Source organism: Rhinopithecus roxellana, chromosome 2 (assembly GCF_007565055.1).
Source record: "Rhinopithecus roxellana isolate Shanxi Qingling chromosome 2, ASM756505v1, whole genome shotgun sequence".
NCBI lineage: Eukaryota > Metazoa > Chordata > Mammalia > Primates > Cercopithecidae > Rhinopithecus > Rhinopithecus roxellana.
In genome coordinates, this window is record NC_044550.1 from 143,568,837 (window position 1) to 143,591,627 (window position 22,791).

The window sequence follows — 22,791 nt, forward strand, 5'->3', positions numbered from 1 at the left end:
CCAGGCTGGAGTGCAATGGCACGATCTTGGCTCACTGCAACTTCTGCCTCTTTGATTCAAGTGATTCTCCTGCCTAAGCCTCCCAAGTACCTGGGATTACAGGCATGCACCACTATGCCTGGCTAATTTTGTATTTTTTTTTTTTTTGAGACGGAGTCTCGCTCTGTGGCCCAGGCTGGAGTGCAGTGGCCAGATCTCAGCTCACTGCAAGCTCCGCCTCCCGGGTTTACACCATTCTCCTGCCTCAGCCTCCCGGGTAGCTGGGACTACAGGCGCCCGCCACCTCGCCCGGCTAGTTTTTTGTATTTTTTTTTAGTAGAGACGGGGTTTCACCGTGTTAGCCAGGATGGTCTCGATCTGCTGACCTCGTGATCCTCCCGTCTCGGCCTCCCAAAGTGCTGGGATTACAGGCTTGAGCCACTGCGCCCGGCCAATTTTGTATTTTTAGTAGACACAGGATTTCTGCATGTTGATCAGGCTGGTCTCAAACACCCAATCTCAGGTGATCCGCCCGCCTCGGCCTCCTAAAGTGCTGGCATTACAGGCATGAGCCACCGCGTCTGGCCAACATAACTTTTATGTGCACTAGGAAACAAAAAAATTTGTGTGACTCACTTTACTGCAAGATTCACTTTATTGCAAGATTCACTTTATTGCAAGATTCACTTTATGGCAGTGGTCTGGAACTGGACCTGCGATGTCTCTGAGATATTCTGTACATCATACCTTCTCTGCACAATACAAAGAGGCTGACCTAATTCTTTCTAACGCTGAGTGGATTATCTGGAATAGATATGGCATAATTAATTTAACCCCTGCTTCTTAATGGACCTTTCAGTTCTTTCCAGTTCTTTTTTTGCTGTCATGAATAATGTAGCAATGGAAATTCTTGCATATCTTGCCTACTTGTGCAGACACATCAGTACAATGTGTTCAAAGAATTGGAATTGCTAGATTAAAAGGTCTATGCATTTAAAAGTGTAATAGACACTGGCAAGGATTTAAAGGATGGAGCGGTGCAAGGGGTCCCCCCTAAGTACAGGAAGTGAGGGGGTGTATCATTTACGTAGAATTTTAAAACAGTAATAAAACCAGTGCGGGTCTGTTTTTATTATCACCATGCGCTGGCAGTGATAAAGTCAGAGTAAGTTCTTAATGGTGTGTACAGCTTTCACTAGAGCTTTGGGGCCAAGCTGCATGTTCAGCTCCTGTGGCACAGCACAGTCCTGAGTTTAAGCTGTAGATTAGACATAAACAATGATAGCACAGTGATTGCAGAAACCCCGGAACAGAACTCGAGTTACTTCAATTCTGTTATTCTCTCAGAGTTTTGTATTTAAATTTAAAATAACAAAGCAGAATGCAAACTACAGAGTATAATTAATTTTGATTGGTAAGTACAAATTTTAATTCATACATGAAATATTTTACTGAATTATTGTTATCATTTCTTAGAGACAGGGTCTCACTCTGTCACCCAGGCTGGAGTGCAGTGTTGTGATCATGACTCACTGCAGCCTTGATCTCCTGGGCTCAAGCCGTCCCCTGTCTCAGCCTCCTGAGTAGCTAAGGCTACAGGTACATGCTACCATGCCCAACTAATTAAGAAAACTTTTTGGTAGAGATGTTTGTCTGTTTTTGTTTTTTGTTTGTTTGTTTTCAGACAGAGTCTCACTTTGTCACCCAGGCTGGAGTGCACCGGTGAGATCGGCTCACTGCAACCTCCACCTCCCAGGTTCAAGTGATTCTCACATCTCAGCCTCCCAAGTAGCTGGAATTACAGGCATGCACCATGTAATTAGGCATGCTAATCTTGCTATATTTCCCAGGCTGGTCTCAAACTCCTGGCCTCGAGCAATCCTCCTGCCTCGGCCTTCCAAAATTCTGGGATTATAGATGTCGGCCAATACACCTGACCTGAATGATTTTTTTAAAGTTCAATTAAAAAAAAAAAAAAAAAAGGAACTTGTTCGTTTTAAAGCTAAAGAATGAATAAAAAAATAAAAAGACTATTCCTGATTCTTACACATTACTAGGAAAATAATTTTGTCACCTAGAGGAGAGAGGTTGATAGATGATCAGTTGTGGGTGTCAAATACACTAAGGATGCTCTGGATTCTATTCAATTGCCCTCTACAAAGATGGTGGTCTTGTGCTTATCAAATGGTGTGTGAGTGTCTGATTCTTTAAAATGCTGTAAGAAATCAGGCTTATAGTAAGAAGGAAATCACCTGCCAGCAGAAAAATTTATTTCCAGCCTTTCTTCCTCACCCTCTGCCATTGCTTTAGGATTGCTTAGTTTCATCAAGGTTTCAAGGATAGGCAGGCTCCCGCCAAGAGAGAGGTAGGGAGAGGGGAGGTAGAGACCTATGAGTAGGCTCAGAGGCTGGACTGCCAGAGCCTGAACCCCAGCATCTCTTCTCACTAGCTTGTCATCTTGGGCAAGGTACATTACTTCTCTGTGCCCTAGTTCCCCCAGCTGTAAAATGAGACAAAAATGGTATTGACCACATGCAGTCTTATTGTAATGATTAAAGGAGGTAATTTTTATAAAGCACTTAAAACAACGTCTGGCAAATGTGTGTGTTTATTGTTATCCTTATCTGCTAAGGATCGGGCATTCATCTAGGCATAGGAAATAGATTCTTTTCAGTTGCCTTAAAAAAAATCCTACAAACGATGCATGATTATTCACATTTTGCAGTTGTAGTTATGTGACTTGCCCAAGGTTATACTGCTGCTCAGTGAGGGAGATGAAAATCTAACCGTGACTGGCCAGGCGCGGTGGCTCACGCCTGTAATCCCAGCACTTTGGGAGGCCGAGGTGGGTGGATCGCCTGAGGTTGGGAGTTCAAGACCAGCCTGACCAACATGGAGAAACCCCATCTCCACTAAAAATACAGAATTAGCCACGTGTGGTGGTGCATGCCTGTAATCCCAGCTACTTGGGAGGCTAAGAGAGGAGAATTGCTTGAACCCGGGAGGCGGAGGTTGTGGTGAGCTGAGATCACACCACTGCGCTCCAGCCTGGGTAACAAAAGTGAAACTCCATCTCAAAAAGAAAAAAGAAAAATCTAACCATGACTGTCAACTCCACAATGTGGGCTTTTTGCAAATGATTGCATATCTGCAGTCTTACACATTGAAACTAAAACTAAAACACCTCACTCCTTCCAGTGCTCTGGGCTGCATATCCAGAACAAAATATTAAATGCCTCAACTTCTTTTATAGCTTAAGCAATCTGCAAGTTAGGGGTTTATCCTACTTCTAGAGATTGCTGGAAAGCCTAATGATTTCTCCTAAAGAGAGATGATCCATCTCTAAGCAAGTGGATGAGAAAGGGAACAGATGTTTGAAAAGTATTTTTATATTAAAACTGGGAGCTGTGGCCGGGTGTGGTGGCTCACGCCTGTAATCTCAGCACTTTGGGAGGCTGACGCAGGCAGATCACTTGAGGTTAGGAGTTTGAGACCAGCCTGGCCAACATGGCAAAATCCCATTTCTACTAAAAAGATAAAAATTAGCTGGGTGTGGTGGTGCATGTCTGTAATTCCAGCTACTCAGGAGGCTGAGACACAAGAATCACTTGAACCTGAGAGGTGGAGGTTGCAATGAGCCGATCTGGCCACTGCACTCCAGCCTGGGTGACAGTGAGACTCTGTCTGAAAACAAGCAAACAAAAAACAAAAACAAAAACAAACAAAAAAAGCATTGGGAGCTACCTTTTGAGTAAAAACCCATCAGTACACAATAAAATCTCTGGGAAAAAGGCAAAGAAATAAAGGTTGCTACTGTATGAATAATTTGGCGTATCTATCTAGCTATATGAGCATTGTGCTTAAAATATTAAGGAAATTAAGTATGGGCTATACGATGTAGACATAATGTGTATCTGAAAAAAATCCTGTGTAGATGGAAAGTGTGCTGACTCAGCTGGCTCAGTTTCTGGGCCTCGTGTGGGCCCCCAGCAGCTTAACCACTTCTCTCAAGTCCTTGGTTTCCTCATGGGGGAAATGAGTATGTTGAATTAGATGACCTTTCAGCCATCTCATCATGCTGAGTTTTTTCCGCAGCAGGGAACATGCTACTTTACATTCGGTTAGGGCTTGCTTAGTGAAGGGGGAGTACCAGGAATTTGGGAAATTCCCAGAATACATGGGCACACACACACACACACACACAAAATATATATATGTATATATATAAAATATTTGCCACACATTGAATCCTTAACCTCTAAAAGGATTTTAAAAGTCATTAAGAAACCATAACCATCTTGCTGGAAAAGTAGGTAAAACCGATGACTTACAAAAGAAAAAATATATGTTGTCAAAAAACAGATGAGCAAATTTTAATCTTCACTAGTTGTAAATGAAATGCAAATGAAAACAAATCAAACTTGCAAATATTATACCCAGGAAGAGTTGATAGTGATGAGATGATAGGCCCATACATAGAATATAACTTGGTTCAATTTTTTATCTCTTCTGTTCCAGCAGTTGCTCTCATATCTATTTATCCTAAAGAAATAATCATATATTTATATTAAAAATATTCACTCAATGTTATTGTAGTGAAAATGAGGAATTATTAAACTATCCAACAGTAGGCAATTGGTTAAATAAATGATGCTATGTTTATATAATCAAATTTTATGCAGCCATTTTCTATGTCAAGAATCTTGACATAGAATGTTAAATTAAGACCTAAATGTTAAATTAAGAAAAACAAGATGCCAAACCACATATAAAATATGGTATTCTTAGTTTTGGAAAAAAATGATGCACTGAAAAAAAACCCCAGAAAAATGTACGCTAATATTTTACAGCTTTTGATTCTAGGTGGTAACTGATTTTCGTCTTCTTTGGATTAGTGTTTTTGAAATGTTCTATAATGTGTATGTACTACTTTTATAATCAGAAAATAGGATATATAGAAATGGTCTGGAAAAAATGAGGAGAGAATTTAGCCAGAATAGGGAGGTCATCTTCAGTCTGTTTGGACCAGCAAGTAAAAGCAGGAAATGCTGTCCACCACCAATGGCTTGAATATGTGTGTTGGATGGTGGTGGTGGTTGGTGGTTCTGGGGTTAGGGATGGGGGAAACCCTGAGATGTGATGGTTTTCTTAGTCACAGATGGCGCTTTACAGCTGGGGAGTATCTTGGACTTGGTGGAGGTCTATCCAGACATCAGGCAGATTTCATATTTTCACAGACAAAGGCTACGTTTATGTCTAAGGGGAAAACACAAAATACTAAGATAGAAAACTCCCAAAGCCCCCTCACCTTTTCAGACAACAAGAACCCCCAAGGCAGAGGGTCTTCCCCACTCTCAGAGTTACTTTGACTTCTCATCTGGTTTCATGTGGGTAATGCATTTTCACTCTTGAGTTTCTTTTCTTTTTAAGGTATTTTCATTACGACATTTGTTCTTTTGCAAAGAGCTAATTCTGCAGAATTCTATCCAGGGAGAGCCAAGGGAAATTAGTGAAGGTAATGATACCAGTTAGAAAGTTGAGTTTGGGTCATCTCAGGGGCCTCCTTTGGTTGGAATATATTCTAGAGATGGCCCTTACTTCCTCAGAATAGATAGTGATGTCTTACTGAGTTGCAGGTAGAGTCTGTATTGAAGTGCGAGATTTTCTTCCCTGACTTGTCTGGGAATCCTTACCCAGGACTGTGGCTTTCCTCTTCCATATCCCTCCACCAGGAGGCAGGCTCTAGGCTTCTGGGCTGTCATCCTTTTGCCACTTCCACGCACATGCCTTCAAATACTTGAAAAAGTCACTATAGGCCAGGCGCGGTGGCTCAAGCCTGTAATCCCAGCACTTTGGGAGGCCGAGACGGGCGGATCACGAGGTCAGGAGATTGAGACCATCCTGGCTAAAACGGTGAAACCCCGTCTCTACTAAAAATACAAAAAACTAGCCGGGCGAGGTGGCGGGCGCCTGTAGTCCCAGCTACTCAGGAGGTTGAGGCAGGAGAATGGCGTGAACCCGGGAGGCGGAGCTTGCAGTGAGCCGAGATTGCGCCACTGCACTCCAGTCTGGGCGACAGAGCGAGACTCCGCCTCAAAAAAAAAAAAAAAAAAAAAAGTCACTATAGCGTAAAGTATACTTTTCTTTTTTGGTGATGCTTTTCTCCATTTTCTCTATAACCAGATAGTAAGAATAAAACTACAGCTTGGGACCTGGCACGGTGGCTCACACCTGTAATTCCAGGACTTTGGGAGGCCAAGGAGGGTGGATCACCTGAGGTTGGGAGTTTGAGAACAGCCTGACCAACATGGAGAAACCTTGTCTGTACTAAAAATACAAAATTAGCTGGCGTGGTGGCACATGCTTGTAGTCCCAGCTACTTGGGAGGCTGAGGCAAGAGAATCGCTTGAACCCGGGAGGTGGAGGTTGCAGTGAGTCGAGACCTTGCCATTGCACTCCAGCCTGGGCAACAAGACTGAAACTCCATCTCAAAAAAAAAAAAAAAAAAAAAAAAAGAAAGAAAGAAACCAAAAGCCCCCACCCTTTAAAACTTTTAACACAAAAAGTTTTGAAGCTACACCAAAGAAGAGGGAACAGGCTAATATACTCCGTGTACCCGCCACTCAACCTCAATAGTTCTTAACACTTTTCTAATCTTATTTTATCCATCGTTTTTACTTGTTGTTTTCTGGAATAATATAAAATAAATCCCTGACATCTTATTTATTTTCCTATCAATACATCAACATCTCTATCAGATAAGGGCCTTAAAATATTGACAAATTGATAAATAAGGGCCTGACAATACAGTTATCACCTAACAAAATTAGCAATGGTTATTTAATGCCATCCAATACCCAGGCTATATTCAAATTTATTTGAATATCTAAAAGAATATAAAAAGGACTTCTTTTTTTTTTTTTTTTTTTTTTTTTTTGAGACGGAGTCTCACTCTGTCATCCAGGCTGGAGTGCAGCTGGCACGATCCCCCCTCACTGCACCCTCAGCCTCCTAGGTTCAAGCGATTCTCCTGCCACAGCCTCCTGAGTAGCTGGGATTATTAGCCACCATGACAGGCTAATTTTTGTATTTTTAGTAGAAATGGGGTTTCGCCATGTTGGCCAGGCTGGTCTAGAATTCCTGACCTCAAGTGATCCACCAGCTTTGGCCTTCCAGAGTGCTGTGATTACAGGCGTGAGTCACGGCACCCAGCCTGGACTTGTTTTGAGTCGAAGCCTCCCTCTGTTGTCCAGGCTGGAGTGCGGTAGTGTGATCTCAGCTCACTGCAGCCTCTGCCTCCCAGGTTCAAGCAATTTTCCTGCTTCAGCCTCCCGAATAGCTGGGATTACAGGCACCTGCCACCAGGCCCAGCTAATTTTGTGTGTGTGTGTTTTTAGTAGAGCTGGGGTTTCGCCACGTTGGCCAGGCTAGTCTTGAACTCCTGATCTCAAGTGATCCACCCCCACTTAGCCTCCCAAAGTGCTGGGATTACAGATGTGAGCCACCACGCCTGGCTCTCAGCCTGGACTTTCAAAACTCTTACGAGTAAGAAGAAAGAAGAGATGGCTTGGGGCTGAGGATAGCTATGGACAACTGTGATTCAGGAGGCAGAATTATTCAGCTTTGCTAATCTCTTTTGCAAGGAGGAGAGAATGAAACAGACCTTTAAAAGGGAATCAGAAGTTGGAGTTAGTGCTTCTAGGAATTGTAAACGAATTCAGCAGTGTAGACCTAGAAAAATTTTCAGAGTCACTGATAGAGATTCCCAGAAATTTTCTGTAGCTTCAAGGCACCAGCCCAGCCTTTTCGTTCCCTTCTAAGCCAACATTAAAAAGACAAAACAACATACAGGAAGCACTTCTTCAAAACTGCACAAATAGCACATGCATATCGTGGACACATTTTTAAATGCACGTGAGCAAGGAGAAGAAAATGGGAATCACATACAACCCCAGGACCCAGAGACAAGCCAGCTTCACATGGAGGTAGGCAACACTCTAGATGTTTTCACAGCTCTGGAATCTCCTGTACAGAAAATTTTGAAATCTGCTTTCAGCCGGGCGCGGTGGCTCACGCCTGTAATCCCAGCACTTTGGGAGGCTGAGGCGGGCGGATCACAAGGTCAGGAGATCGAGACCATCCTGGCTAACATGGTGAAACCCCGTCTCTACTAAAAATACAAAAAAATTAGCCGGGCGCGGTGGCGGGCGCCTGTGGTCCCAGCTACTCAGGAGGCTGAGGCAGGAGAATGGCGTGGGCCCGGGAGGCGGAGCTTGCAGTGAGCTGAGATCCAGCCACTGCACTCCAGCCTGGGCGACAGAGCGAGACTCCGCCTCACAAAAAAAAAAAAAAAAAAAAAGAAATCTGCTTTCCACCCATTTAGCTTAGGAAGCCTTTTCCTGTGTCCGTGAATAGACTTGTACACTGTTATGTTAATGGTTTCAATATAGGAACAAACTGGCTTGTGCAAGACCCACCTATTCTTAGGTGATTTTTTTTTTTTGGCTGTACATAACATAGAGGAGAACATGTTTCTAGCTAAAGATTCCATGTCAAAGCTCATGGGAGAGGAAGACGACCCTGGCTGCCCCACTTCTCTTCCCCTTTATTCGGTAAACGATAGCCTTGTCATTGGCGGCAGCCCGGTGGCGCTCCTGAAAGCGCTCTGTCTCTTCAGCAGGCCCCCCAGTGGGAAACACCCACCTCTTCATGGATGTCACAGGTCCGTCTTTCTCCTCTGGTGCTGCCTGGGTTTGCCAGCAGCTTCTCCCAGGCGCCCAGGCCTATACACCTCGGAATCACCTTGTTTCAGGCCTGCACGTCAGTTCCACCTTGTGGATGTTGCTGGGGCCCCTCTCCCCGTTTCTTGTCTCACAGCATCTGCTCTGGATAAAGCCATCCTTGATCCCAACGGCAGGAGCCTCCCACTTGCCTCTTTGGTCTTTCCCGCCTGCAGTCCAGCCTACCCTGCCACAAGAATGAGTTTCCTACAGCCCAGCTTGATCTCCCATTTTGGGCTCTGCCTTTTAGCCCAACTGAGCTGCCTCTCACCCTTCTAGGTGCCCCAGATTTTTCCTTCATTGCTCATGTTTCTCTTTCTTCTCTGTGCATCTCAAGCTCAGTGGTTTTAAGGGTCATGTTCTAATATCATGGCCTCCACAAAGCCTTTCTTGATTCCTGCTAGTTGCAAGTAGCACTTTTTCCCTTTGTTGGCACTTTATTTGTTCCTACCTTAGATCCTTGCTGAAGTTGATGTCTAGTGTTGCCATTAGACTATAAGTTTTTTGAAGGCAGAAAGTGTGTCTTCTTTAACTTGACTTCAATGCCTGACACAGAGTAGGTGCTCAAAGAGGCTAGTAACATTTAAGTTAAAAGAGAGTGGATTGGTAACAGTTTTTTTGTTTTTTGAGACAGGGTCTCGCTTTGTTGCCCAGGCTGGAGTGCAGTGGCATGATAATGGCTCACTGCAGCTTCAGTTTCCTGGGCTCAAGTAATCCTCCTGCCTCAGCCTCCCAAGTAGCTGGGACTACAGGCATGCTCCACCATGCCTAGCTAATTTTTTTTTTAAATGTAGACTTGGTGGGGGCGGGTCTCACCATGTTGTCCAGGCTGGTCTTGAACTCCTGGGTTCAGGTGATCCTCCTGCCTTGGCTTCCCAAAGTGCTGGGATTATAGGCAGGAGCCACTGTGCTTGGCTAGTAACAGTTTTATGTGCCAAAGACCCGGGGATTTTAATTGGCTGTTAACCAATTTTAATTGGAGTCAGTTGGAGCTAATAGTGTGCTGTGGCTGCTGATGAGCAGAAGGCAACCTTGGATTGTGTTGAATCACAGTCTCATCTCCCATAATCCCTCCACCTGCCATGTCTTGCTCCCCACTGAGCAGCCCACAGTGCAACCTCCCTGAACTTCTTCTACTTCCCCAAATCAAACATGCATTTTCATGCCCCTGGGCCTTTGCGCAGGCTTCTCCCCACCCACAAAGGCTTTCTTCTCTTTTGCTTATCAAAATCTTACTCATCCTACAGATCAGCTGTCACCTTTCAAACGCAGGGCTCCCGAATCACCACTCCTTTCTCCCATCTCGAGAATTAATGCTCCCTCTCCTGTGTGTCTTTAGTACTGGTTCATATCATCATCATCATAGCAGCTACTATTTGCTAGTGCCTGTTTTGTTCCAGGCACTGTTTTCGGCTCAGGACATACACTAGCTCAGAGCCATCTTACGACAACCCCTCAAGGTAAATGATAATAATGGTAAATACTTCTACAGTACTCACTCTGTGCCAGGCACTATGCAATGTGGTTTACGTGCACTACCCTTTTAATTCTGTACAACCACCTTGTAAGGTAGGTACCAGTATTTTATTTTTATTTTTATTATTAAAAATAATACCATCAACCAACTCACACCAGGTATGTACCATTCTTATTGCCTATTTACAATTAGGGAAGAGGAGCTTAGAGAAGTTAAGTGACCTTCATGAGATCACAGAGCCAGTGGGGCTGAAAGGCAGTATGGCTCCGGAGTCAGTCATGCTGTAGACATTATGCATAGTTGACTTTGTTGTCAAAGGAACCGAAGCTCAGAGAAGTTAAGGAATTGCCCCAAGGTCATGCATTTAAGTGGCAGACATTAGAGCCAAACCAAGCCTGCCAGACCCCAGGTCTATGTGCCCCTTCTTACTCTGAACTACCTTTCTGTCTAGTAGGCGTTGGCAAACTTTTTTGTGTAAAGACCAAATTGAAAATATTTTAGACTTGGTTGCAACTTTATGTTGCAGCAAGAAAGCAGTCATAGGCAACATGTCAATGAATGGGCATGACCGTGTTCCAATAAAATGCTATTTATGAACCCTGAAATTTGAATTTCATGTAATTTTCACGTCATAAAATATTTTCCTCCTTTGGATTTTTTTCAACCATTAAAAAATGTAAAAACTCCCTGTAATCCCAGCTACTTGGGAGGCTGAGGCAGGAGAATCGCTTGAACCTGGGAGGCGGAGGTTGCAGTGAGCTGAGATCATGCCACTGCACTCCAGCTTGGGTGACAGAGTGAAACTCCCTCTCAAATAAAATAAAATAAAATAAAATGTAAAAACCATTCTCAATTTATGGCCCATACAAAAACAGGTGGCGGGCTGGGTTCAGCCATGGATGAACCATAGTTTGACAACCTTAATTTATAGCATCGTGACGTTACAGAATGATTAGATAGGCATGATTTGCCTTTTTGCTCTCTTTTTCCTAGAATAGTTCAGCTCAGGCCCCAAAAATGGATACCCAACTGAGAAAACACGAGTCCTTTGGTAAACAAGATCCACATTCCCTAAAAGAAGTTCAGAGACCACGTGTCCTTCCCTGAGCGTACCTCCTGGGGTTGCACCCTCAACTCCAAGCAGTTTTTCAGGGTATTCCAATTATTTTGAGAAAAGTAGTAGGAAATGCATTTCCCCATCACTTTAGTTTTGAGATGAGGTTGTAAGGGTGCTCTGGGCAGTTGTCTAGCTGGCTAGTCTTGTATTTGACTCTGAAATTGAACCAGGCTAAGAACTCTAGACCTCAGGCAATGATTCCTTGATCGTGCTCCTGGAGTGGAAGAGACCAGTCAGGGCAGAGTTGCTGGACCAGAGGAGGGGAAGGGGACCACGGTCCTGGCGTGGTTGGGAGTCAGAGGGCAGGACACACGGCTCAGAGAGGTTTCAGAGTTTAATATGTTGAACTAATAAAAGGCTTCAGGACTTGGCAATGTTTTGTTTGAATTCAACTACAAAGGGGTTTAATATGCTTCAGGCTTAGGAATATAAATACTGCTTAACATTTTTTATTCTGGTGAACTTATGTTAAAAGTTGCAAACCAGCATTTTTTTTTTTTTTAATAGAAACAGGGTCTTGCTATGTTGCCCAGGCTGGCATTGAATTCCTGGCCTCAAGTGATCCTTCTACATCAGCCTCCCAAAGCACTGGGATTACAAGCGTGAGACACTGTGCCTGGCCAAGCAAACCAGCATCTTGCAAACAAACTTTCAGAACAAAATCTGTTTCAGAGATGATCTATGTATGAAAATACACTGACTTATAAATGATTTCTTTTTGTGATTTTGAGAGAAAATTTAGTGATTATTTGTAGCAATTAGCAACACAGTAGGGGGAATTATTCAGATAGGATTCAGATTAGTGAAATAAACTCTTGCAAGTAAAACTTATAAAATACCACTTGAGAAGATGTTCACCGCAAAGGTGGTAACCTTATTTTTAAAAATGTTTTTTATTGAAGTTTTGTCTAAGTGAACACCTCATGGGTATACAGCTTGGTGGATTTTCACAAACTGCACACACTTGTGAAACCAGCATCCAGATCAGGAAGCAACAGATGTCCTTTAAAACATAAAGCACTTGAGCCGGGCATGGTGGCTCACACCTGTAATCCGAGGACTTTGGGAGGCCAAGGTGGGCGAGTCACCTGAGGTCAGGAGTTTGAGACCAGCCTGACCAACATGGTGAAACCCTGTCTCTACTAAAAATACAAAATTAGACGGGCTTGGTGGCATGCACCTTGTAATCTCAGCTACTCGGGAGGCTAAGGCAGGAGAATCGCTTGAATCCGGGAGGTGAAGTTGCAGTGAGCTGAGATCGCGCCATTGCATTCCAGCCTGGGCAAAATAAGTGAAACTTCATCTCAAAAAAAAAAAAGAAAAAAAAAAAATCAAGAACTGGTTTATTTGTAGGAAGAGGAGTGGAGACCTGATCTGAAGAGCTGGTTACAACCTGGAGCGGTGGCTCACGCCTGTAATCCCAGCACTTTGGGAGGCTGAGGCAGGTGGATCACGAGGTCAGGAGATCGAGACCATCCTGGCTAACAGTGAAACCCCGTCTCTACTGAAAATACAAAAAATTAGCCAGGCGTGGTGGTGGGCGCCTGTAGTTCCAGCTACTCGGGAGGCTGAGGCAGAATTGCTTGAACCCGGGAGGTGGAGGTTGCAGTGAGCCAAGATCGCGCCACTGCACTCCAGCCTGATGACAGAGTGAGACTCCATCTCAAAAAAAAAAAAAAAAAGTTACTTACCTATACCTTACATATATAAAGTTATATCTCTACACATACACATATGTACATATATGTAGCTAATTATGGTGAAATACGGAACTAACCCACAGGCAATGAGGAATAGCTGTGCAGTTAGGAATTGTTGAAACAGTGGAAATCTATTTAGCTGAAATCTAGCAAGTGTGTAGACAATGTTGAAATTTAAAAAAGCTTAAATCTGAAAAATATTTAGAAGATACATACAAGTGTCTATTTGTTAGATAGTGAAAACCGGTAAGATTTTGGAGTGAAAAAGTTTAGAGATGGTTACACTGCTTTTTTCTAAAGTTGCTTAAGATTTTTGGAATTGCTTCCCTTCCCCCACAAGAACAAAGCACTGGCTGGGCATGGTGCCTCACGCCTGTAATCCCAGCACTTTGGGAGGCCGAGGTGGGTGGATCACCTGAGGTCAGGCGTTTGAGACCAGCCTGGCCAACATGGCGAAACCCCTTCTCTACTACAAATACAAAAAACTAGCTGTGCATGGTGATGGATGCCTGTAATCTCAGCTACTCAAGAGACTGAGGCAGGAGAATCACTTGAACCCAGGAGGCGGAGGCGGCAGTGAGCCAATATCATGCCACTGCATACAAGCCTGGGGGACACAGTGAGACTCCGTAAAGGAACAAAGCACTCAGCCCCACTTCCCAGTTGGGGAGCCCCCTGCATGGGCTCACCCATCCTGAGAAAGGCTGGCTTTTGCTGTGATGTCCCTGCTAGGCTAGGAAGGGGCTATTGAAGGTGCAGGCTAGAGATTGCTAGAGGTTGCTGAGGAGCGTGGTGACTTCCTGGCCATTTAATTGTGTTAGATTCATAGTGGAATCCATTTCCTTACTGAACGAATCGGCTGCTACCAGCACAGGTCCTTTGTCCAAAGCTCCTTGAGGAGGATGACATTTAGATATATTGTCTATAATTGATAGGTCACCCCCAACTGGTGATGGACTCATATTTTTTAAAAAGACAGCTGAGGATTCCATCAGCATTTTGAAGTGAGCTACCTCCACCAAAGCCCAGCTAACTTCAAACCTGCAATAATAACAATCAGTTAATAGTAGTCATAATTTCACTTTAGCTCTATATTATGCTGTATTGTTATAAAAAGACTTTCTTGCAAAACCAACAAGAGAGCATTTCCAAACGTACAAAGTATTGTAAAAGTACAAACCGAAATTATTTCCGTATTGTTACCATTTCCACCTAATCCTTATGAGCTCCCAGTGAAGAAGGCAGCGCAGATCTCATTCCATTTTTCAACTGAGAAGATGAGCCATTTCGGCAGAGTGGTAGTTTCTGTGTCAGATGTACGTAGAGGTATTTTGGGAACACAGCAGGGGGCATCTGATCTGGCAGGGGCTGGGGATCGCTGGTGGTCAAGGAAGGCTTTCCAGAAGGAGTGTGAGTTGGGGGCTGAGTGAAGAGCGGGTCTTTCCAGCCAGTAGGATGGCACAGAGCGAGCCTGTGGAGGGCGTCAGGTGGAGAATGAGTGTCTGTTAGCACGGCCGTTAGAATTGAGTCCAAAAGGAAACCAGGATTTCCTACTGGACAGCCCTCAGCTCTCCGGAGGAGGAAATGGGTTAGGATGTCTCTTCCCCTAATCCCTCACTTGTGTGTATCTTGGTCTGTTTGCCAGAGTGGGCAGAAAGGCCCAACCCTGTTGCTTTTGCAACATGAAGCCTCCCTTCCCTCCTCTGTCTCTGTGCGTGTGAACCCTGGAGGCCTGTTGAGGGACCCTTTTCTGTGAAAATGGTAGAAAGAGAAAAAGGGCAAGAGCATCAAATTACAGAGACCCCGGAGGCTCTGGAGGTAAAGGCTCATTGATTCTATCTGATTCAAGGCCTGAGAAGAACAGCCTGGAGAGCCACTCAGTGTCGTCACCCATGACGCTCTCGTAACTCTTCCGTACGAAGAGACATACTTGGGCCACTCTTGCCAGTTAGCCACTTGGGAAATACCATGGAAGACTCACTTTTTTCACCCAGAAGCCCTTCTAGGGAGAATTTCTTTAGGAGAAATTCGCTGAAATCAAGCCCATCAGACTCACATGCTGATGATGTAACTCGAGGCGGCTCACTCCTGGACACATGTGACCCATTCTGAAGATTATCTGTCGTGTCCATATAGGGTATGGCTCTGCCTCGGACCGCAGCTCCTCCCTTACTTCCCCTCCTCCCCCAGCTCCATATTTAGGCATCTTCCAAGGCTCCTCCTGTCCTCAAGGCTTATCATCCATCTTTACTGCCGCACGGTAATGCAGTGGTTTATGTTTTGTATTCACAGCAGCAGGTACTTTGGCTTCAGTTTTAATAAAACTGTCAAGAACTACTTTACAGTTTATGAAACTGAGGCCCTGAAAGCTGACTTGATGAGCCACTTGGGGTCAGAACTGGCTGGCACCTGAGGGTCACTTGATGGAACAGAGATGTTTTCACCTTTCTGACTCGCTGGGTAGCAAAGCTTAGACAGGAGTCTCTCTCTTTCTCTTTCTCTCTTTTTGTAGCCATGTCTGGGTGTGATACACACAGAACACCCTTTGTTGGAGAAACCTCTTTTGTGCTACTTTAAATTCCCTACTTAGCGTTAATAACTGTTTATCATTATATTTAGTAATTGTTATTTCAGAATATTATTAATAGGGACTACTTACTGTGTGTTTACTATGTACATACAGTATGTTTATATTACGCACCTGCTAAGAATTTTGCACTCTAGGCCAGGCGCAGTGGCTCATGCCTGTAATCCCAGCACTTTGGGAGGCTGAGGCAGGCAGATCACTTGAGCCCAGGAGTTTGAGAGCAGCCTGGCCAACATGGTGAAACCCCGTCTCCACTAAAAATACAAAAATTAGCCAGGCATGGTAGTGGGCGCCTGTAATCACAGCTACTCAGGAGGTTGAGACAGCAGAATCACTTGAACCTGGGAGGCAGAGGTTGCAGTGAGCCGAGGTCACACCACTTCACGCCAGCCTGAGCGACAGAGCGAGACTCAAGTCTCAAAAAAAAAAAAAAGAAAGAATTTTGTGCTCTAAGCTTTAAGCTTTAAGCACACTTAAATACTCTCAACAACCTGTGATGCAGATATAATATTATTGCACTGATTTTACAGAGGAGGAAACTGAGGCTTAAGGAGGTTAGAAAATCTTCCAAGTTCGTCACATAGGTAGTCGGTTGGGCAGCTCGGATTCAATGCCAGGTTTACCTGACTTTAAAGCCCATGACCTTAACAATTATGCCTTATTAATTTCCTTTTGCAGATATTCACTCAGAAAATTTGGCTTTAGCTCAGTCAGTTTATTGGAGAGTTTATTCAAATAACTGAAAGGACTGGGTGTGGTGATTCATGCCTATAATTCCAACACTTTGGGAGGCTGAGGCGAGAGGATCACTTGAGCCCAGGAGTTCGGGACTAGCCTCAGCAACATAGTGAGACCTTGTCTCTATACAAACTAAACAAACGTAGCCCATCACAGTGGTGAGTGCTCGTAGTCCTAGCTACTTGGGAGGCTAAGCTGGGAAGATCACTTGAGCCTGGGAGGTGGAGGCTGCAGTGAGCCACCATCGTACTCTGTCTCCAGCATGGGAGATAGAGCAAGACTCTGTCTCAAAAAATAAATAAAGGTGGCCAGTGGTTGGGTGCGGTGACTCATGCCTGTAATCCCAGCACTTTGGGAGGCCTAGGCGGGTGGATCGTTTGAGGTCAGGAGTTCAAGACCAACCTTGGCAACATGGTAAAACCCCATCTGTACTAAAAATACAAAAATTAGCTGGGTGTGATGGTGCATGCCTGTAGTCCCAGCTACTCAGGAGACTGAGGCATAAGAATTGCTTGAACCTGAGAGGTGGGGGTTGCAGTGAACTGAGATCGAGCCACGGCACTCTAGCCTGGGCAACAGAGCAAAACTCCATTTCAAAAAAATAAAATTAAGATAAATAAATAAATAAACAAATAAGTGCCTGAAGTGTGTACATTTTTCCTAATTCTGGCCCTGCTACACTGGGGTCAAATAAAACTTAAGGCCAAATAAATAAATAAATAAATAAAATATGGAGGAAATAGGCAATAATAATAATAAAAATAAATAATAGCACAATATTTGATATTTAAATGCTCGTTTAAATTCTCAAAAATGAAATATTAAAACGCACAATGCAATAATTGCGCTCCAAAAAAAACAAAAAACTTAAGGCCAGGCATGGTGGCTCATGCCTGTAATCCCAGCACTTTGGGAGGCTGAGGTGGGAGGATCACTTGAACTCCGGAGTTTGAGACTAGCCTGAGCAATATAATGAGACTGCCAACTCCATTTATAAAAAATAAGATAATTAAATTAAATAAAAAAACGTAAAAATATCTTAAGAGTTCTTGGCTCTGGACTAAGTCACAAATGCATATATTTAAGTTGCCACTTGGTCTAAGGATCTAATGTCTAACTAAAGCCTATGGAGCCCTCAAGGAGTCCTTCCTCAAAGGTCTAGTCTCAAATGGGGTCCATGACCATGGTGTGTGACAGTAACCTGGTGTCAGTCTGGAGAAAGAGTCCAGGTAAACATTTGGCAAAGTGGTCCCTCCACTACGGACATTCAGTATTTGGTGTTTCAGATGGTAGTGAAGTGGATAACTTGATGGCTTCCTGTAATTCCCAGATGCCAGGCTTTGTGCTAAATCAGACTCTTCACATTCTGAATCCTTACAATGATCACATGAAGAAAGTCCTTTTCTTATTTTCATTTCTATGACAAAATCAAGGTTCAGAGAGGTTAAGTAATTTGGCCAAGGTCACTTGGCTTACATGTGAATTTTTAAATAAAATATATTTAAAATATATTTTAATGAATATATTCACATATTCATTAAAAACATGAATATGTGAATATCATGTGAATTATTTATTTGGCTAACTCATTTGCAAAGGCTATTAGGTATAATTAAACAACAGAGACCGTGGGTTGACAAGGATAAAAATGTCTTGGCTGCCGGGCGTGGTAGCTCACGCCTGTAATCCCAACACTTTGGGAGGCTGACAGGAGGGTCTTTGAGGCCAGGAGTTCACGACTAGCCTGAGCAACATAGTGAGACTGTATCTCTACAAAGAAAGCAAGAAATTAGCCAGGTTGGTGGCACACACATGTAGTCCCAGCTACTCGGGAGGCTAAGGTGGGAGGATCACCTGGGCCCAGGAGGTCCAGGCTGCAGTGAGCCGTGATAACACCACTGCACTCCAGCCTGGGCAACAGAGTGAGATCCTGTCTCCGAAAAAAGAAAAAGAAAAAGAAATGTTTTGGAAAGGAATGCCAGGATTTAGAGAAGTGACTTAAAAATTATGTCTTACATCAGACTTGTAGGTTTGCTTTGTATTGTCTTGCATGACACATGTCAGGAAGATCGTCAAGGAGGGGAGTTTATAAGCCCAGATCGCAGTAATAACCTTTACTCTGAATTTTGGTCTGAAAGACTTTTCCTTCGTCTGGAGCTGGGCTGGCTTTGTGATACCGTGCCGCAGCAGACCCGACAGTGTCTCCAAGGCAGAGCTCATTGCCTGGAGTTTTCCCACTGCACTGAACGAGAATTTATTTGGCCTTTCACGAAATTCAGATTGTTCCATTTATGCAGTCCTGTTTAAGTGACAGGCACTGAATATGGCTGCTTTCAGGCAAGTTATTTTGTTTGACTAGGGGCCTAGCAGAGTTTGGGATACACAGATGGCCATCCAAAAATGTTAAAAGAAAGAAATAACTTGATCCTCACAGCATCTCTGAGAAGTGGTTCCTAAATTTATCACAATCTTGCAGATGTGTAAGCTGAGGCGTGGAGTTCAAGCAGTGTGCTCAAAGCCATGTGTAGGTGACAGTACCTGATTTCAGATGCAGATAACTCTAAGGCCAGTCTGCTGCATCTCTTACCAGTTTTTGGAAAAACCTCAAGGGAAAAACCACAGCAAATTTTTAGAGTTCTAGTAATTTCTTTTCCCCTATTACAACACGTATTCCCATAAACCAAGGACTGTGTGATTAGTCAATAAACAAAAAGAAATGCATAAAGTATCTGTCACTCATAACATTCTTGTTTCTTGCAGTTTCCAAGGTGGCTAGATCCATCAGAAACTGAAGCCGCGGAGAACGCTCTCAGGGGCCTTTGCCACTTCTTGGAGTAGAAGCCGACAGAGACCTGTTTGGAAACATCTCCTTCACACACCAGGTTGCTACCGAGGTCTTTTTCATGTTGCAATCAGAACAGTTGCTTGTGTTTTTTAGGGCTTGAATGATTTTAGAGATAAAGTCAGCTTCTGCTTCTTGACTGGGAGGCGTTGTGTGTGTGTGTGTGTGTGTGTGTGTGTGTGTGTGTGTGTGTGTGTGTTGGGCGAAGACAGATCTAAGCTCTCCCTGAGAGGGGAAGAGTAGATTGCACAAGTGGGGTTGGTTGGCTATACAGAGATTGCCCCACATTTAATCTGTTTGCCAATGAGGAAGCCTCTTATCTTCAAAAAAGGCAAGAAAGAAAGATTTCATTTTCCCCCTTCTCTTTCTGTTCCAGTTGAAGACTGGGCTTTGGAGGTTTTCAAAGTAGACAGTGCTTGGATGGGCGGGGAGAAGTAACATTCTGCAAATCGCCGTCAGAGGTCCTGAGGACACAGACCTACCTGGCTTGCCTTCCCCTTGCTGAATGGCGTGTGCTGCAGCCGCCCACTGAGGGCTCTTTTCCCTGGGATTCTGGACTTGCGAGTAGGACAGCAGGCTGGGAAGATGCTGAGTTCCATCAAGTGTGTGTTGGTGGGCGACTCTGCTGTGGGGAAAACCTCTCTGCTGGTGCGCTTCACCTCTGAGACCTTCCCGGAGGCCTACAAGCCCACAGTGTACGAGAACACGGGGGTGGACGTCTTCATGGATGGCATCCAGATCAGCCTGGGCCTCTGGGACACAGCCGGCAACGATGCCTTCAGAAGCATCCGGCCCCTGTCCTACCAGCAGGCAGACGTGGTGCTGATGTGCTACTCTGTGGCCAACCATAACTCATTCCTGAACTTGAAAAACAAGTGGATTGGTGAAATCAGGAGCAACTTGCCCTGTACCCCTGTGCTGGTGGTGGCCACCCAGACTGACCAGCGGGAGATGGGGCCCCACAGGGCCTCCTGCATCAATGCCATGGAAGGGAAGAAACTGGCCCAGGATGTCAGAGCCAAGGGTTACCTGGAGTGCTCAGCCCTTAGCAACCGGGGGGTACAGCAGGTGTTTGAGTGCGCAGTCCGAACTGCCGTCAACCAGGCCAGGAGACGAAACAGAAGAAGACTCTTCTCCATCAACGAGTGCAAGATCTTCTGAACCCCAAGAGACTTCACACAACACTTATGTATGCACCCCAAAGACTAATGGGGAGAGGGAGGGCCGGGAAGCCAGGAAAGCTTGGTGTTTTCTCTGGGTACTCCCCAAGCAGTGTCTGCTTTAGGATACAGTTATTGATGAGGCCTGGCCACTGGATGTTTTCACTAACTACACTCTACAAGTGAACTCCTTGCCTGGGCCGGTCAGAAAATCCCTTGGGGAACTGTAATGACTATTCCATTTTTGATTAAAATAGTGAAATAGTCTCCATCATTTTGGACGATGAAGTGAGTTTTTCAAAGAATTCCATATTTAAAGACACATTTTATTTAACTAATAACAAAATGGATTGCTTTTGTATATATTTAGTTTTCACACTCGGAAAATCTTCTCCTACATCCTCGAAAACATAACCTCCCGTGTGAGTGAAATACCTGTACGGAGCTCTGCCATATGCTTGTGGTGTTATTATTTTCACCTCAAGTAGAAAGTCTGTTGAAACCACTTGGCTGCTGGATTTAAATGGGTAATCAAATGTAAAAATGACCATAAATGAATCTTTGCAATTTGTTTTCTACCTACCTGTTATTCAGAGTTGGATATAAAATACAGTTCCATAGGATATCCTAATACTGCCTAATAATTTTAAAGTTATCACTGTATTTTTCTGAAATGATAAAACATCATTCATTTATTTACAATATTGTCTTTCACTCAGCTCCAGTTATGCACTAAATATTCTCCTCTCATTCACCATGACTGATTGAAACACCATCTTTCAGGTAGAGAATCAGACTGCTCCAAGCAATAGCAACAGAACTTGAAACAGAAGGGAGAGAGTGTCATTTTCACCTCTGGTAGGGTGGTTCCCAGGTGACTGCAGGTCCTGTGAAAGACAGTGGGCTCAAAGTTCTGTTAACTTGACAAATTTCTTATAAATTTGTCTAAACTGAGCTGTTGTGGCAATATAATTTATGAATTGTAGGATCTAATTAGGATTATTGGGAGGGTATCTACATATATATGTGTATGTAAGGGAAAAGGTAGAATTTACAGCCTTCAAAAAAGAAAAATCAAATTCCAAACCCAGGAAAAAGAAAGCTCTATAGCAACTGCTCAGATAACAGGAAGTTATCAGGGGAAATACTGAATAAATAGATACACACATACTCACACACAACCTGCTCTCACACACACAACTCAAACCCCATTCTATCGAATAGTTTAAAAGCAATGGTGGGCCGGGCGCGGTGGCTCAAGCCTGTAATCCCAGCACTTTGGGAGGCCGAGACGGGCGGATCACGAGGTCAGGAGATCGAGACCATCCTGGCTAACACGGTGAAACCCCGTCTCTACTAAAAAATACAAAAAAATTAGCCGGGTGAGGTGGCGGGCGCCTGTAGTCCCAGCTACTCGGGAGGCTGAGGCAGGAGAATGGCGTTAACCCGGGAGGCAGAGCTTGCAGTGAGCTGAGATCTGGCCACAGCACTCCAGCCTGGGTGGCAGAGCGAGACTCCGTCTCAAAAAAAAAAAAAAAAAAAAAAAAGCAATGGTGTTGCTCATCTGTTAAAGTTGAGAATAGAGGACTACATAACTTAAGGTAGAAATTGCAAAGGCTGGGCTGGGTGCGGTGGCTCGTGCCTATAATCCCAGCACTTTGGGAGGCTGAGGTGGGTGGATCATGAGGTCAGGAGTTCGAGACCAGCCTGGCCAGCATGGTGAAACCCGTCTCTACTAAATATACAAAAATTAGCTGGGTGTGGTGGCACATGCTTGTAGTTCTAGCTACCTGGGAGACTGAGGCAGAAGAATTGCCTGAACCCGGGAGGAGGAGGTTGCAGTGAGCCAAGATTGTGCCACTACACTCCAGCCTGGGCAACAGAGGGAGACTCCATCTCAAAGAAAAAAAAAGAAAGAAAGAAAGAAAGAAATTGCAAAGGCTGGAGCCTAGATAGATCAATCAATTACTGCTCTAATCAAAACTTAGAAACACTCTGAACCACCTTTATGAAGGTACATCATTGTTATGGGTTAATGTGACTATTACACACAAAAGGTAAGGTGGCTGGCATAAATGACTTTGATTAGAGTTATGTTGACATAGCCAAACCAGTTTCTCTGTTCCCTTGTGTGGTCAATTCCTTACAGCTATAATCAGTATCAAAAACCAAATGTGTGCTCATTCACACATTGCTTTCTCCTTCTCTCTCTCCTCCTATCCACAGCCAGTAAAAGGCCTGGGACTGGGGTCTTAATCTCCGGTGGCAGGATTGCCTCGGTTCCCTGGGGGCTGACACAGTTGCCTTCACCCAGACTTCTCAGCACTCCAGGCTTGTACTCACCTCTGAGTCACCTGCCTCCCTTGATTCGAGAGCCCTGTCTCTAGTTCTCAGCCCAGGGTGGGGAGGGG

General features: G+C 44.2%; 1 protein-coding gene across 6 annotated transcripts in view; it reads left to right on the top strand.

The window, feature by feature from the left end:
* The window catches only part of RHOH (ras homolog family member H), a 54,211-nt gene extending 33,200 nt beyond the window's left edge, over nucleotides 1-21,011 (top strand). For all 6 annotated transcript variants that reach the window (XM_010384623.2, XM_030921737.1, XM_030921741.1 and 3 more), the window contains 2 exons: nucleotides 19,139-19,260; nucleotides 19,597-21,011. In XM_010384623.2, the coding sequence (XP_010382925.1) occupies nucleotides 19,806-20,381 (576 nt within the window). In that variant the 5' untranslated portion in view covers nucleotides 19,139-19,260; nucleotides 19,597-19,805 and the 3' untranslated portion in view covers nucleotides 20,382-21,011. The remainder of the gene's footprint in view (nucleotides 1-19,138; nucleotides 19,261-19,596) is intronic.
* Nucleotides 21,012-22,791: the final 1,780 nt, after the last annotated feature.